We start from the raw sequence: 16,607 nt of genomic DNA, 5'->3' as shown, positions 1-16,607 counted from the left end.
AAAAAAAAAAAAAAAAAAAAAAAAACCACAAGGAAGTAAAACGACGTGCTTTCTGACGCTTCTGCTTTTTAAATTAAAGAACGACAGAGGAAAGCCAAGTCTTCAGGTCATGTGCAAAGTGACTCACGTTTCCTACGCCAGGGCCAATGGCCGGCAAACATCGCAGGATTAGCATGGCAGTGGCAGCAGTAGGCACGCTCAGCGCCACCCCGCTCGGTCCTGGAAACACACGGGGACCCACAGAAGCCACTCAAGGACAAGGTCAAGCCTAAAGCACACGCTCAAAACACGGTCGATGTCAACAAAGCAGCACGAACTCCATCCTGATCTGCGGAATTCTGGCAAGGTCAATTTTTTTTCCATACTACTGGGGATTAAACCCAAGGCCCATTTTTTTGTGTTTTATTTTGAGACAGGGTTTCACTAAGCTACTAAGTTGCCCGGGCTGAGCTTGAATTTGTGATCCTCCTGCCTCAGCCTTCCAGAGGGCTGGAATGACCGGCCTGGGCCACTGCACCCAGCTTCGATTTCCATTCATTCAGTTGTGGAGTGTCCAACACTGTTACATGCCGTGGATACAGAGAGCACAAAATAAAGGAAAACTGTGTGTTCACTGCACTCACAGCTGAGGAAATAAGTCCCGTTACAGCTGGAAGATGCGGTGAGATCAGGCAACTGAAGGGAGCCATGCCTGTTGGGGAGGAGACACCTACTGGGGGGTGGGGGAGCATCCCCAAATGAGGGGCAAAGGTCAGGGAAAAATCAGCACCCGGAGGAAGAGTCCAGGTTCTTAGGAGCCTCCAGGTCAGGTCAAGGGCTCTGGACCACCCCACGGCCACCCCCACTTCTCAGGGACCCCTGCTGGGTGTGGTGGCACACTTGTAAATCCCAGCACACTGGAGGCTGAGGCAGGAGGATCGCCACAAATCGGAAGGCAACCTGAGCTATATAGCAAGACCCTGCCTCTGACTAAAATTCAAAAAAAAGACAATTCAGGAGGTGCTCCTCAAAGGCTGGCCCGTCATGCATCCTCCCCTCTCCTCCTCAACATCAGCGCAGAACCCAGGCTGCGATGAAGACCTTGGGATGGGTGGACGATCACCGAAGTTGGCACCAGCAGGCTGGCCGGCCCTGCACGGTCTACACCGGCCCCGGAAACCTCTCTGTCGCTTGTTCCTCTAAAGGAAATAATGTCGTGTTCCAGGGCCAGGCTTGCGGGGAGGGCCCCCTGGGCCTAACTCAGTCCCATGGCTCAGGCGAGGGCCTCACGTTTCAGACCCAAGTCACGGAGCCCGGGCCCACCGGACTTCTCACAGCTTCTAACAAATCCAAAGTGCTAAATCCTTCCCCGGCCTCCCCCGGAGCACCTGGAGAGCTGCTTCCTCTCAGTTCCCAGTCTCCCGCCCAGTCTCCTCCTCTCCTGTCAAATAGTTACCAAGTCACTCGTTTACTGATCCAACCCTCCCTTTCAGTCCTACAATTTGATTGTCACCTGTGATCTAAAAGAAGCCACTCACACCCAGCAGCCGCCTGGAAACCCGAGAGCGAAGGAGCACAGCAGTGAAAGCAGAACTTTGGAAACGGGGCTCATTCCAGGCAAGCACTGCTGCCTCGATTCCTCAGGACGCAGGCACATTCGTCACGTCCAGGAAAAGCCCGAGAGACGCTTGGCGTGGCCTGCAGGGAGCCCGCACCCCGGCTGTCCCAGGTTGGCAGGGACTGGGCACCCAGGCCCTGCATGGAGCTCCTCGGGGAACAAGAAAAACAGATGTGCTCTGCTCTCTGGACAGAGAGCAGAAAGTGGGTTCTGGCAGGAAGTGGGTTCCGCAGCCAGGGAAACTGCGTGGGCCTGGGGTGAAGGACGCGGAAGCCGCCAGGACAGCGATTCTGAACACACCGAGTTCTGCACTGCGCCACCGGCACCTGCGGAAGTAGCAAGGTCCCCCCTGAGAAGACAGACTTCGTGGGGAGACTGCGCAGGGCAGGGCCAGGGGTGCAGCCCACGACAGACTCCATTCTGGACAAGCGAGCATCGTTCCCTGACTTCTCAAATGACTTCATTTTTTAATAACGTTTTTAATTGTGCCCAGATTTACGTTAGCAACAGTCACTGCCCTGCTCCTCTCTCCCTCCCTCTCTCCCTCTCTCCCTCTCTTTCTCCCTCTTTTGTTTTACACCTTTGCTCTGCTGCGGGGTCCAGCACCTCCGCAAGCAGCCTGCGTGTTTATAACGTGACACTCTCTCCCTGTGGAGAGGGAGAGCAGGGCTAAAATGCACTAATGGCCAAAAGGCTCGTTTTCATCCCACTCCTGACAAAATAAACACCTCATAAAAGCAGGTGAGCAGGGCCCCTTCCCACCCTGCCCGTCCTAACAGCCCCAGAGCAGGAGAGCGAGGCCCAGTGCAGAGGGAAGCTCCCCCTCTCCAGCGGGGTGCCCCTCGGACACAGGCAGGCTGCATCTGCAGGCCCTCTCGGCGCCAGGCTGGCGGAGGATCAGCATCACGGAGAGCCTGTCTGAAAAGCCAGGCCCTCTGCTGCCCTGAGTTCCCCAAAGGTCCTTTTCCCCCTCCTCTTCTGTCCGTAGAAAATGAAGCTCCACTTACACACTGCAGGAAATATTTCAAAACATCCCCCCTTTTCTTTCTCAAAGGGCAGCATTTATGGTAACAGATAATTAACAACAAATGACAACCAAGCCGAGCACGGAGGGTCCCTGCCCGGTTGCCAAGATGATGGGATGGAGTTCCAAGATCAACAGCAGAGCGTGTTGCGTGTGTCCAGGCGGTGACGGGTGGAGACGGGAAGATGGGGGCCAAGGGGGGCCCGGGAACCTCGGCACAGACAACAGCCTCTCCCTGGGCTCTCTCCTCCTGAATTCTGCAGGATCCGTGAGGAGTGAGGCTAGAGCAGGGCTCCCAACACCATACCCAACTGGGCTGCCGCACACGCGGAAGAGTCAGGAATCGGTAGCCTCCCGGGTGGACACTGCTCTCCCCACAGCAGCCCCATCTCCCTTCCCCGAGTCTGGTGAACCCAAATAGGTTTCAGAGCCACCAGCTGTGCCCGTAACTGGAACAGAGTGGAGACCAGTTAACCCGTGGAAGTCAGGATCGGCGCCGACATTCACTCGGTAAGTCTCCTCCACTGACAGACGGGCAACCTCGGGAGAGCCCAGGTTCAAACAGTCTTATTGGTTCATCGTTCGCTATTCGTCAGATGCATTTTTTAAAAATTAGTGAAATCCAAACCTGAAGAGTTGGTTGCCTGAAAGGGCCTAAAAAATCAAAATTGTTCCGCCCCAGAGATCAAAGTAGATTAAAGTACCACAAACCGCTCTCCCCACTCCTCCAAGTACCGGTCTCACTGCTATGGGGGGTCACTTTGTGTGTCCCCAGAAAGCCTGGGCACAAGTCTGTCGCCTCTCCTGGTTGATGGACACTGGCCCTGTCCTAGTGTCAGAGCCAAGGCCCATGCGTGATCTCACAGAGGCAGCTGCTGGCTCCTCTCCCTCGCTCGAACGCCCCCCTTCCTCCATTTTATCCTCCATGAGAAATGAAAGTCCTCTTCACTTGTTCCTTGCCAACCTCAGTCCATTCACGCTTCATGACTACTGTAAACTGGGTCACTTACACACAGCAGAAAGTCACTCCTCATAACTGTGGGTGCTGGAAAGGCCCCATCCAGGCAGAGTCCCCGACTGCTGGGCCCTGGCTCCCTTTCCCTCGTCACGGCGGCCATCTTCTCACTGGAACCTCACTTGGGTGAAGGGGGTCTCTCCTGGGCCCCTTCTAAGGACACCAAGCCCATTTCTGAGAGTTTCACTCTCAAACTGCATCACTTCCCAGAGGCCCCAACTCTTACTGCCATCACTTTGGAGGTCAGGGTGTCAACAGAAGAATTCTGAAGGGACACAGATACCCAGGCCATAGCTCCGCCCAAGCAGGACCAGTACACAGAACTTGTGTAATTTTTTAAAATAGCATATATTTGATATAAGATGTCAAGAGCAACAGATGTGATTTTTGTGATTTAGAAAGAATTGTTACTATATGATAGACTTCTGAGGTTATCTCTGCAGAAGGATTAAATCAAAACAAAATGAAATAAAATTTTTAAATTTTCAAAACTCATGATTTACACAGAGCTGGTAAAATATATACATCATAGGGAAAACCTAACTCTTTCAGGAAATTAGGGAGGCATGCATGCTGGGGCTGCGTCACTGAGGAGAGACTGTATTTTTTTTTCTTGATTTCAGCTTTAAGTCTTTATTCAAGGCACATTTTAAATAAAGTTTATGATAAATGAAAGGTGTGAATGCAGGTCGGTGGCACAAACCTGAAAGCAGGTAGAAGTAATCTCCTTGTTTTAGCCAATCTAGGTAGATGCCAAAAGAGCCCACAGCAACATGGGAAAAGATACTTGTCTGAGCCAAGACTTGCCCCATCTTTGAGCTGGAAGGTGTAGAGGCTGTGTCCACCATTAGTCAGTGAGTCTGGAACTGGTGCCAAGGGGCAGTCCCATCCAGCGCCATCTTTTAAGGAAGCCAAAGACAACCCAGGGTCCGTAACAGTCTGCAGCTCCCTCAGAATTTCAAACCGTAACACCATCACATCCTGAAAAAGCAACTGTCTACGTTACTGGATGGCAATGTTCATCCTTCTTTTTGTTTTTAAGCTTCAACAGCTTTCATGCATAACACAGAACTGCACCAAAAATGTAAACCAACTAGAGGAGCTTATATCTTTGATTTGTGGTAAGGAAGAAAAAAGTGAAAAACTTGCAAAAATCCATTTTCTTATATGCATATATTTTATCCTTTTACAGAGACAGAAGGTGAAGAAAAATCATCTTCAAAGCAAGAGAAGCAAAAATATGCAGAGCCAAATACTGCAAGGGCCAATAATCCAACAGCTTCCTCTGTGAAGTTAAAATTTCCACCCAGGTAGAGTCTCCAAGGGTATTTTTTATATTTTTTTAAAAAAAAGACTAACATGGTGGTCTGCGTGAGAGTGGTAGTCTGTCCATACTGATCCTGAAATAATCCTGGCCACTCTAGGGGAGCTACTGCATATCTAATCTCCAAGTTCCTATTAAAGTCTGAGAGGGAGGAAGAGGAAGGAAGAAGAGAGCTAAGGCAACACCGAGAAGGAAGAAAAACACACGGAGGACCGGGCCTTCCAAGCTGGGCTGAGCCTCTGGTTTCTGGAAAGAGCTCCGTACTCCCTAGGCGGTGTTACAGGAGACGGGGTGAGTTGAGTGGCCCTGGCTTTGTTTTTATATCATAAAATCTCATCTTCATAAGCTGTAAAATCTCAGAATTAAAACGGAATCTGTCTCAAACGCACTTGAGCTTTTGTAGTGCTTTTTAGTTTTGCTTGCCATTTTATGAAAACATCTCCATGAAAGGTTGAAACAAAGCCATGTAAAGCAGCAGGGAGATTGGGCCCTCAAGGAGAGGCCATCCGAAGAGCCCCAGGGCCGGATGTGTCTGTCCATGGCCTGTGGCCCACTTCCTCTCTGACCACCTTTATCCCCACAAACGTAGGTAACTACTTCATAATCCAGAATCCACACATAATCCAGTAGGCAGGATTTGCTTTATTTGTCAGAACTCTTTACACTCCCTCAGAGTCAAATAGTCAAAAAAGAAAACAACATACACTATCCAGTTACACAACACACAGCTAGGTTTCTAAGAATAAATCCAAATCCACAAAACATCTAATTTTACATTGCCTTCTTAATGCTCGGATGCAAACAAAGAAATCTATAGAACAGGAAAAGAGCTCTGAAACGAAGCCCAACTGTCACAGACCACAGGATGGTCCCCTCGGGGGTGCCTAGGATAAAGAACTTACTTTGAAAAAGAAATGAGAAAGGAAAAGAAAAATACCCGTGTTTATACATGAGTGCAAACTAAAAGGGCCATTCAGTATCTCCAAGACAAATTTCTCATTGAAAACATTAAAAAAAAAAATTATGGCTATGCCAATGTGCAGGCCAGGCATGAATCTGTAACAAGAATGACAAAGAGGTTGGCCACGACAGGAGTGTGGATTCAGAAGTCTTTTTCCCAACCTTCTAAGGCAGCCCACCCCTGCAGCACAGTACACATCTCTACCTCGTTGGGACAGTGGCGTCTTCAGGGCCCAAACGTACATTCATTCAGTTCCCTCTCCATAGGTAGGACGGAGAGGCTCTTTCTCCTGTCCAATCCCCACGACGCCTCACTAATCCACTCTCTCCCTTTGGAATAGCACTAATGATGTGAAATTTGTGTTCTCAAGTTGAAACAGACAGAAGAAAAGGTAAGAAGTAGGAGAAATCCTGAACTGTCTGCATGGGAAGGGGTGACACTGTGGACCATCAAGTCCAGTCGCTGGGAAGGAACCCAAAATTCAGAGGCCCAACTTGTGAAAGATCACAGAATAAGTGAGCACAGCGGGACTAGAGTCAGTCGGGCCCACTGCTGTAAGCTCCCTGCTTACTGATGCTGTCTACTCTGCCGGCTTCTAAAAATGCATCCGGAAGATGCTATTTAGAAATACTGCATTAAAAAGGACGAAGAAGTAGGCAGAATCCAGGACATTACTCTCAACATGAGCATGCTGAATTATGTGGACTCTACCGAGAGCCTTCGTCCTGCTCCTGACTGCACCGCAGAATGGAGGAAGGAACCACTGGTAGGAAGCTCGGCCCCGGCAAAGCCCAGGACTACCTCGGAGCGAGCTGGGCCTAGACAAACTACATTCCTATCATTCTTTTTGAAAAAATCTTTATTACAAAGTATCATCTAAGTGTTATAAAAAAATAATTCAACCTCGCAAGCACAAGGTCACAAGTTTGATCCCTGGTACCAGAAATAAATAAATAAAAATAAATAAATAAGTAAATATGAAATAATTCAAATTATATAGCAGCTGTAAAATAAAAAGTGTAAGGTCATTATGCAACACTGCTTCTCCAAAACTTCCCAATTCCCAAGTTTACTCCCTAAATAATTATGAGTAATGGTGGCCTCTCTGCCACTCTCTCTCTGCCTCTCTCTCTCTCTCTCTCTCTGTAGTACCTCAGTTCACAAACTCAATTCTTTCCATAATTCTGCTCGCAAACCACAATGGACAAGAACTGAATGAAATTCATGATTAGGTTCAATGTTGACCTTACTGGAAAATCAGGTTGGAGACCATCATTGCAGAGAGAATTAAGTGTGGAAAGATTGCAGCATACATAATACAGGGTGGTGAAGAAGAGTATTGTGCAAAAATATAGGTATATATAAGATATATATGTAGGGCATGTACATCTGTAAGTATATTTGTATAATCTATATCTCTCTCATGTATATAAGAAAGGTAAATACCACCATTGAGGGTATATATATATATATATGTATATATATATATATATATATATATATACATATATATATATATGTATATATATGTATATATATATATATATACATATATATATATATATACCCTCAATGGTGGTATTTACCTTTCTTATATACATGAGAGAGATATAGATTATACAAATATACTTACAGATGTACATGCCCTACATATATATCTTATATATACCTATATTTTTGCACAATACTCTTCTTCACCACCCTGTATTATGTATGCTGCATTTTTGTATAATACTCTTTCTGTGAACTCTTCTGTTTTTTCAATTAAAGATCCCTAACACAGACCTGAAACAAACAGCTGCTTCCGACCACAGTCTTGAACTAGAGGAGAACAAACGCTGAGATCAGACAAACAGACACAAGCCTGTGCGAGTTTCGCATGAAACGGACACCTGGGGACCCTAAAGGATCGTTCTGGATTCGCCCTGTCCCAGCCGTAGAGACGGGCAGCACAGGGCAAGAGAGCAGGAGATGGACCTGTCAGGCCTGACACAGCCTCTCAGGGGAGACCGGCGGATGCTAATACCATCTCACCAGCTGGTACATCAAACTTTTCCTGCGTGCCACAGTCTCAGCGATATCCATTTTCAAGACTGTGCGTCACATACAACATCTCATTCAAGGGCTACAACCATCTTGAACACTGATAAGCCCATTTTACAGAGGACTGAGAACCAAAACCCTCCCATCATCAGCCAAACAAACCAGAAACTGGCACAATCAGCATGTGTCAATCGGTCTCCCTAACCATGTCCAATTCCTCCAGCCCAGGCTGTGTCCTGTGCACCCAACCCGTTACTCTGGTCAGCCCTGGATGCTTCTCTTAATGCCATGGGGTAAGGGGTCAGGGCCATCCCGGTGGGCCAAGGGCACTGACACCCTCTCCTCAGCACGACCTCTGTCATGAGTGACCGGTGGCAAGTATGAGCTTCCCACGCTATCTCTGGTCATGACAGGCACCAAATCAGGACGCCTACCAACCCTGCGGACCCAAAGGCCTGCCTGGAAAAGTCCCCATGGGCCAGGGCTGGTGACAACTCCTTGAGAAACAGGATTAAGTCAACCAGTGATTCACACGCCCCGGAGTGTCCGCCTGGATGGGGACAGTTCCGAATCGTGAAAACGCTACACAACCACCACATAACCAGGAATGACAGCAGCTGACATTTGTCTACAGACCAGAAATGCTGCTGAGAGCTTCACACGACCTTCCACACTCACAACAGCGCAAGACAGATCTCACCTCCTCGGGCCCCACTTTACAGGTGGGGCGAGGGGAGCCGTGGCGTCCCACGCCGTGCACTGCTGGGGTAACCACAGGTGGTTCGGCCCTGAAGCACAGCAGGATTCTAAGCGTTTGCCACCGAAGGCACATACAAGGACAGCAGTAAGCTGAAAATAAAATTTGACTTGAACTTCCTCCAAGCCAGTCCTTAAAGAAAAGGGTGAAGACTTAACTCAATGGGGCGTCTGAGGGGCTGCCCCCGGCGCAGGATTTTCAGGGTTAAAGCCGGCAGTGCAGATGCCCTACACAGGCTTCGTGATGTTTTATTAGGCCTCTGGTTATTAAAAAAGAACAACATCTGAAGCACCTCCTCGCCTCATCATTACAAACGCTGAATCGTTCTGCAACATTCTGCTTATGAAGATGAAGGGGTCCGGGACTGTGGAGCCTCGATAACCCTCGAGTTCCAAGCAGCTCATCGGTTAGTGGAACCCAGAAAGGGGACAGAGGCTGTGCTGTAATGTTGTTTCCCGAAGCCATCTAGGATTGCTTTCTCAAAAATACAAAAAACAAAACAAATTTCCCTATGCCACAAGCTGACTCAAGGCCATGGCTCTTTTTAAACCTGGTGTTAACCTTGTCAGAATTTACAGAAAAAGGCTCAGGAAAACCACCCAGAACAAGAGGAGATGTTAACTCTGAAATCAGCCATAAGCCCCATGCAGATGGAAAGTGAGTTTTAGTTTATTTTTTCCCCTACAGCAGTACCTTGGGTGTAAGGTCTGTCTTCACTGTGACCTTAGAAAGTCAAGCTGAAAAGATCATTTACTGTCATTTGGTGCAAACTGGTTCTCCACGGGTAAACTGAGGCCCAGCAATGCAATCACACTGCCCAGAGTGAGGTGTGAAGCCGAGTGAGGACCCAGTGAACCCCACAGAAAGTGAGCTGCTCCCTCGTGCAGATGAGAGAACCTCCTGTCACCGCCGAGCTGTGCAGGAGGAAACAGGACCAGGACGAGGACCAGAATTTCAAGTCCAGTCCCGGTGACACCACGGGTCTGCCCAGACTCAGGCGGACATGAAAAAGGAAAGCAAATGTTTTAAGAATCTTGCATAAAATAAACAAACAACCACTCAAGTGGAGAAGACCAAATGTCTTTAAGGGCTAGGCCAAACCTCTGTCACAACATCTTGAAATTTGCAGAAAAATTGAAGAAATTTTAGACTAAATATGTCATAGAGCTATTCCCACCCATGTAAGTTTGTATCTAGACTAAGGGTAATTTTTCAAAATTGATAAAAGGAACATAGCATCACTGCACTCAAGGAAAATACCTGAGCACCTACCACCGGCTGCTCACGGTGCCAGGTTATAAGGCCTACAAAGTAACAGCAACCTTTGGCAGGGAAAGCCAAGAACAAGAAAAGGAAGGTAGGCCGGGGCCCCAACAAACACACCTTCACACCTCCAAAATGCTAAGATGTGGTTCAGCAGTCCCAGAGAAAATCTCCAAGCGTCCACCACCCTGCTCACCCTGATGCCCCGCGGAATCAGTGGCTGGGGGGGTGGGTTTGGGGGGCACTGTGCTCCTGAGCACCTGAGGGAAGGACTAGCCCTGTGGGAAGGAGGTGATACAGAGGACGGGACCGGACGCAGAGCAGCAGACAAGACTGAGGACGGCAGATGGACGGGAGGACGGATGGACAGGAGGAAATCACGGTGGCGCACTGAGGCACTGGGTGGGCACAGTCCTTGTGGGCTGGCGAGCAGTGGACATGGGGTGAGATGGGGTGCTGGGGGACTCCCTGGGCTCCAGGCCGCTGTGGGAGAGCCCGGCCTGAGTCCTGGGGGCCACACAGCTACCTAGGCGGCACTGCTAATCTCATTTTTCAGGTCTTTTTTCCCCAAAAGGGTATGATTTCATCCCTTGGATGTTTCATGCTAGATGGAAGCAGGTGGAGTCCAAGGTTTCATGATTCCTCAAACATCTCTGCCTTCTCTGGCCCTGCAGCCAAGGACAAGCGGGCAGACGTGCTCAGACCCTGTTCTCCAGGGATCTGCCCAGACATCGCTGCTTGGCCTGGCTGGACAAGGGTCCAGAGTTCCTTGTGATCCCCTGCCGCGAAACACCACAGCGGCAAAAGCAGACCGAGTGCCCTAAGCACAGCATGCACAGATCCTGCCACACACTGGGGGGAAAACAAATACACGGAGACAGAATCAGAAGACTGGAAATGGACGCGCACCTATTGTTCAGAAAAGCCATCTCAGCAAAGAGAAATTCACATGACAAATCTTGTCCGTGCAATCACGTTAGCCACCCTTCTAATCACGATGCACCCAGCGTGAAGTACGACAACTCTTTGAAGTAAGCTAGTGCTAAGCATTTGCAAGGAGGCCTCCTTCCTTCTTCTCATCCGCTCCTTCCTCACCCCTTCCGTCCTGTCTCCTTCCCTCTCTTTCTTTCCATTCACCATCACCTCCTCTCTTCGCTTTCTTCCTTCTTTCTCTTTGTCCTTCCTTCCCCTCCTCCATCCCTCCCTCCCTCCTTTCCCTCCGTCCTTTCCTCTCTTCCTCTTTCCTCTCTTCTTCTTTCCTCCTTTTTTCCCAAGCACGCTGCATTAGTTCTCCCCCTCCAGGTCAATCTTAGTGAGCAGCTGGCTCTCTAGAAAGCACCTGCAAAGCCACATCTCCGTGCTCACACCAATGTCCGGGTAGCCAAGGAGAAGCCTTTCCCGTGGGTTAGTGTTTCCAAATTTGAAGGGCATTGTTGGTGTGTGTTTGGAGGGGACAATCTTCCTATTTTTCAAAAAATGCCCACATACACAATCACTTAAAACGGAGCTTGTGACTTAGACAGGCCGTGAGTTCAATTCTGCCAGGGGTGGTAAAAACACTCCAGAGTCGTAACCTCCTTTCTGTCCAATGGCACAATAGGTTTCAAAGAAGCCCAGGCCTGCTCTGAAAGACTCCTGTTCGACATTGCAAGGGCCTCACAGAGAAGGAGCACCAGGCCTGGAATAAATGAGGGAGATGGTGACCTTTGGCCCCATTCTTCTGCAGAAAGCCACACACCCTGCAGCTGGAAAGGAGCTGGCGGGTACTGGTGCTGCTAAACCCTGGCCTCTGGGTAGCTCCCAGTCTTGGCTCCTTTCACCGTTCTGACCTCACGGGACTGGACACAGCACCAGGGAGTGAGAGCAGAGCAGCTCGGAACCAGTGGCTCTGCTGTCCCTCATCCTCCGTCCCCTACACCGTTGAGGCCCCCGCATGTGGCACATTTCACCAGCAACAGGCGAGATGACAGATTCAGCCAGAGCAGAGCAATTAGTGCCAATCAGGCCTGTTCCTGGGCCCTAGTGAAGGGGTAGAGTGGCAAGATGTGGGAAAATGCTAGACATGTGAGAGTCAGCTATCAGAGGGGCAATCACACGGGGAAAGTAAGTGAACTGGGGCCCAAGAGATGCCACCCAAATTCACCATGCGGCAGGATGAAAACCTCACCCTCCCCGTGCCCACCTCCAAAATGAGCGAGCTGCTGCAAAAGCCCCAGAGACCCAACGTCAGCCTGTGGTGGAGAGGCCCAGAGGTCTGAATAGTTTACGAGATGCACGGGATTCCTCCGGGTGGCTTCTGAAGCCACAGACACACATCTGCTTTGGAAATCATTGGCGATCGTTTCATTCTCCCCGGCAGACTTCGGGAGAGAATGGTTTTCTCTCTCATTTCATTTCTAGGTTCCCAGTTGCTATTTTGGTTCTCAGTTTCCAGGCAATACTTACATATGGACATGGGGTGGCTGGAAGCGGCTCTGGTTAATGTTGTAGTGCGTGAAGGCCTGGGTGGGGTTGGAGCTGTACTCGTCCACCGTGATGGTCACCTTGCCTTGGGAAGCGATCCCATGTGCCATCTTCCGGCATGAGCGGGTCACAGCTTCCGGGAGCAAACGAGGAGAGCAGGCATGGTTCACTCAGCCGCCCTCTGAATCCAAGGGTCTACTCATCAATGCCGCTGTGCGTTTCTACAAGAAAGAGCATACACTGTGGGTGCGTGTGCAGGAGGAGAACCAGGGGAAAGAGGCTTCTGAGGGACAGAGGGGACCAGAGATGGAGGAGGGCACAGAATAACAATTCAGACGCGCCGTGGACTCACGCCAGCTCCCCACCGTGAATGGAATCCTGCACTGCAAATGCACTAATACAACTGAAAATTATAAAGAGTATTCGACATTGAGACATTGAAACCTGGCCCTGCAGAGATCTGCCTCGGGGCTGCTGCCTCAGGGGTGCATCTGTTCCTGACTCATCACCACACACACTTCGGAGTGGACATTCCGCTCCCAAGGGCCCCGCTGGTGATAGCAAATCATCTCACAGCCATCCGAACTCAGATCTCCTCTTTAATTATAATTATGGCACTTAACAAGATTACGAAGGGCCAAACCCACAGTTGCCATGGTGTCTGCTATAAACGGCTCATGCTCAGAGAGAAGACTCTTCCCAACCGTCCCTGCTAATTGGAACGTTCGGTTTCTGCAAAGTTGGTTCCAGATAATCCTTTGAAGTCTACTTGTTTAAGGGATCTGTGTAAGGCAAGACAAATGCAAGCAAAAAAAACACAAAATTATGTGCTCACATCAGATACCTGAGCAGAACTCCAATAGGCACACATCACATACAACTTTTTCCCGAGCAGTTCCCACAGTATGTAAGGCCTGGTGTCCTGTGCCTCTATCTCTGGCCACGTACTTCATGCTGATTGAAGTATGATGACTTTAAACCCATCAGTCACTGAGGAAAAGCCAGCTGCTTCTGGGACTGGGCTACCAGCAGGACAAGTCCCTCAGCACCCACTCCTCTGGGCCCTGGCCGAGGAGAGAGGGTGGCAGCCAAGACATCTGACACCTTGTTCTTGGTGCTGTATAATTCTCACTGCTCATTGCTACTTATTTGCTTTTTCATTTCCATGAGTTCGGATCCATTTGAAAAGATCACTGTTAGCTGCTACACTGGCTGGAGAAGTGAAGATGTCTATTTTCATGGTAGGTGTGCAAAGACAGAGAAAAGCAACTCCGGGTGGGGCTGGTGCTGGTAAGCAACGTGGCAGAGAAGCACCAGGAAGCACACTTCTCGGGGAGCCCTTGGGGAACCCATATTCTTACTTTAAATTCTCAGAATGCGCCTGCCACATTCGCCAGCCAGTAAGCCCCAGAAACCTTAGCTGCTACCTCGAACAAAAATACTTAGAAGATTTGATTTAAATTTGGCACGAAACATATTAAATATCGAGCAAAAGGCAGATGGCTTGCCATAGGCCATTTATTTTATTATTCTACAACCCGGGGCAGTGTAGTCCCCCATATGCTGGTCTGAGCCGAGAAAGCCCCAAAATTCCACTGGAGCCGCTGCCCTCTTCCCGCTAGCAGGGTGAGCTCAACTACGCCCACCTTCCCAGTTCCCAGGGCGGTGCCGGCAATAGGAGCCCCGCAGTTCTGGGTGCTCTGTTCTGCTCTGGCTGCTGGGCGGTGTGAGTCCTGGGGCGCCGGCTGACAGACAGCCAGGCCAGCAGAATTAACTCAATCTAAATCCTGCCCCTCTCCTCCTATATAAAACACCTATAAGAACTGCTTACAAATCATAATGTAGCAGTTTTCATACCAAGTTTGCAGCTGTTTCCTTAATTTCCTCCACAATTATATTTTACTGTTATTTTGCATAACAGTAAAACACAACACCTGCTTCAAATTGCAGTCCTGTTCTAAGTACTGTAATTCTCTTTTGAGACACAAAGTACCGAGACGGGACTGAAGCGCAAAACTGCATAATTGCGTGGCGCTGAAAAGTAAATACAAATGAAAACATCTTCCTGTTATAGAAATGACTGTCATTAAAAAGAATGTTAGCCATCAAAGCGCGAGGGGGAAAATGCACATTTCCAGTCTGCAAGAACTTAGTGTTTGCATAAATTAGAGAATGGTATAAAAATCACTTGGCAATTCTTATGTTCCTTCCATCAATGCCTATTGTGTGAAACACAGAACCTGCAGAAGAAGGGGACCCAGACTCGGGTCTAGACTGGTCTGCACCCGTGGAGTAAACACACTAACTAAGCACAGTATGGCCTAGAAACAAGGTGTGCACACTTAGAATTTAAACACCTTTCCATGACCTGTGGGAGTCAGCCTCGCGGCCTCCCAAGTTCTCCTGCTGCTCTAAGGAGAGACAGAACTGAGGAGGGGGAACCCGGCACTCTGGACCTGTCCCTCCATCGAGTCACCGTGCTGGTTGCCCACCTCCGGGGGCACAGCCCGCCCTCTCTCCTTTGCCCCAAAACAAACCCAACCTCTCGGCGTCAGCAGCCACAGGGCCCCGTGCCTCCACACGCGGGACTAAATGGGTGGCTGGCATCTCATCTGAATTCATCTTTACGCTCCCTTTCAAATGTTTTATCGAAACAGTGCACCTGCCGTGCCTCCCGTCTTTAATCTGGAGCCCTTTGAAGAAAATGTCAGACTGAGGCAGAGAGCTTCAAAACTTGCCCAGCACTGCAACAGACAAGTCAAGAAAAGGCTGCTTTCTTAACATGCACTGTTCTCCTCCACCCACATCTCACAATGAACAGACACTAAGAACACTAAGCATAAACACGTGCAAAGACTAGATTTTTAAAACTCTCACAGCAAAATCATCTCCCTCTAAACGAAAATTTACAAAAATCTTCAAAGCAAACAGGAGGATGCTGCCTAAAACAGCCAGTGGTCGACACCTTACTGCCCATTTTTAGGCAGTAAAAGCACCCAAAGGACTTTATTTCAGAGCCTCTCACCCTCCTCACACTTCCTTTACCTTTTCATCCACAACAGCTAAAGAGAGCAGTTTTCTTTTTTGAATTTTTATTTCCAACTTCAACACATTTGCCCCACAAAAAGCTGCCACAAAGCGCCAAGATGCCTAACAGGGGCTGACGGTGGTGTTGTTTAATCTGCTTTTTAAAAAATATCATGTGAGCACCCTTGGCATTTCCTGGACAGCAGTCACCGCCACTGCCCCTCGGGCTGCACAGCCAGAGGCGTTCTCCCCCAGAGATCCACTCGGAACCCTTCTTCACATCGGTGGCAAGAGAAGGACTAAAAAGTGGAAGAATTAAATCAGTGTCTCCACCTCCCAGACAGAAGTCCAATTTACCAAAAGTTCCAAAGCTACAGTTCATGACCTCTCTACCCTTCGTCCTGCCTGACAAAGGCTACGCCAAAGCGCCCTGGGTCATCTTGTTCAAGCAAGGATGCTGCTGTCATCCCTCCCAGAGAGGACATTGCTGGCCTCAGCCTGCAGGGACTTTGGACTCGCCCCCTCCAACTCCGCTGTTTCCTGCCTCCTGCTCACACCCCAGCGCACCCCCTACTTCTCGTGCCCACTCGCAGCTGCCCATCCTGCGCGTGCCAGCCGCGCCCACGCGCCCTCCCCAGCATCTCCGCCAGAGTTTCGAGGGTGCGGACACGGAGACTCACGCGCCCTCCCGTCCGGGCACGGGGCGCCCCCCCCACTTACACCTGAACTTGTCCCCCGCACTGCGGACACCCAGCTGGCGCATCCTTTCCGAGGGAGGGAGAGCAGGGCTTTGCTCCCGTGCCTGGCAACGCGTGGAGTCTATATAGGGTGGGGCTGGAGCGCGGAATTCTCCACTTTGGATTGGTTTGTTTGTTTTAAATCTGGGGTGGGCAGCTGGAGGGGCTGCAGCTTCAGCATGCAGGCACACACGCGCACGCACACGCATGCACACACATGCACACAGCACACTCGCCCGCCCTCCTGACTGCGCGCGGCTCCCCTTTTCCTTCCTTCCTTCCTGCAGCGCCAGCTCGCCTTCCTCCCCCGGCCCCGCGTGGCCACCGCGTCGCCTCCGCCAGGCTCCTCCGGGCGACTGTGCTCCCTGCCCAGAGTGATGATGACCGAGGCCAAGG

At 49.8% G+C, this 16,607-nt stretch overlaps 1 protein-coding gene and 1 long non-coding RNA gene across 6 annotated transcripts in view; one reads left to right on the top strand and one right to left on the bottom strand.

The window, feature by feature from the left end:
- Mpped2 (metallophosphoesterase domain containing 2) overlaps nucleotides 1–16,607 on the bottom strand; it is a 149,070-nt gene that overhangs the window by 130,697 nt on the left and 1,766 nt on the right. For 2 of the 5 annotated variants that reach the window (XM_010640423.3, XM_010640424.3), the window contains exon 2: nucleotides 12,430–12,668. In XM_010640423.3, coding sequence (XP_010638725.1) covers nucleotides 12,430–12,557 — 128 coding nt within the window. In that variant the 5' untranslated portion in view covers nucleotides 12,558–12,668. Of the gene's footprint in view, nucleotides 1–12,429; nucleotides 12,669–12,891; nucleotides 13,010–16,194; nucleotides 16,553–16,607 lie in introns of those variants that run through there. The other 3 variants (XM_010640422.3, XM_010640425.2, XM_033764055.1) reach the window with 3 other exon arrangements.
- On the top strand, nucleotides 2,774–5,342 carry LOC104873632. The gene is made up of 3 exons (XR_783530.2): nucleotides 2,774–3,131; nucleotides 4,829–4,946; nucleotides 5,061–5,342. It is a non-coding gene; the product is annotated as an uncharacterized LOC104873632 (long non-coding RNA).

Source organism: Fukomys damarensis, unplaced genomic scaffold (assembly GCF_012274545.1).
Source record: "Fukomys damarensis isolate Sample0158 unplaced genomic scaffold, DMR_v1.0_HiC HiC_scaffold_16, whole genome shotgun sequence".
Taxonomy (NCBI): Eukaryota; Metazoa; Chordata; class Mammalia; order Rodentia; family Bathyergidae; genus Fukomys; species Fukomys damarensis.
This window is presented reverse-complemented; position numbering and strand designations above follow the sequence as displayed.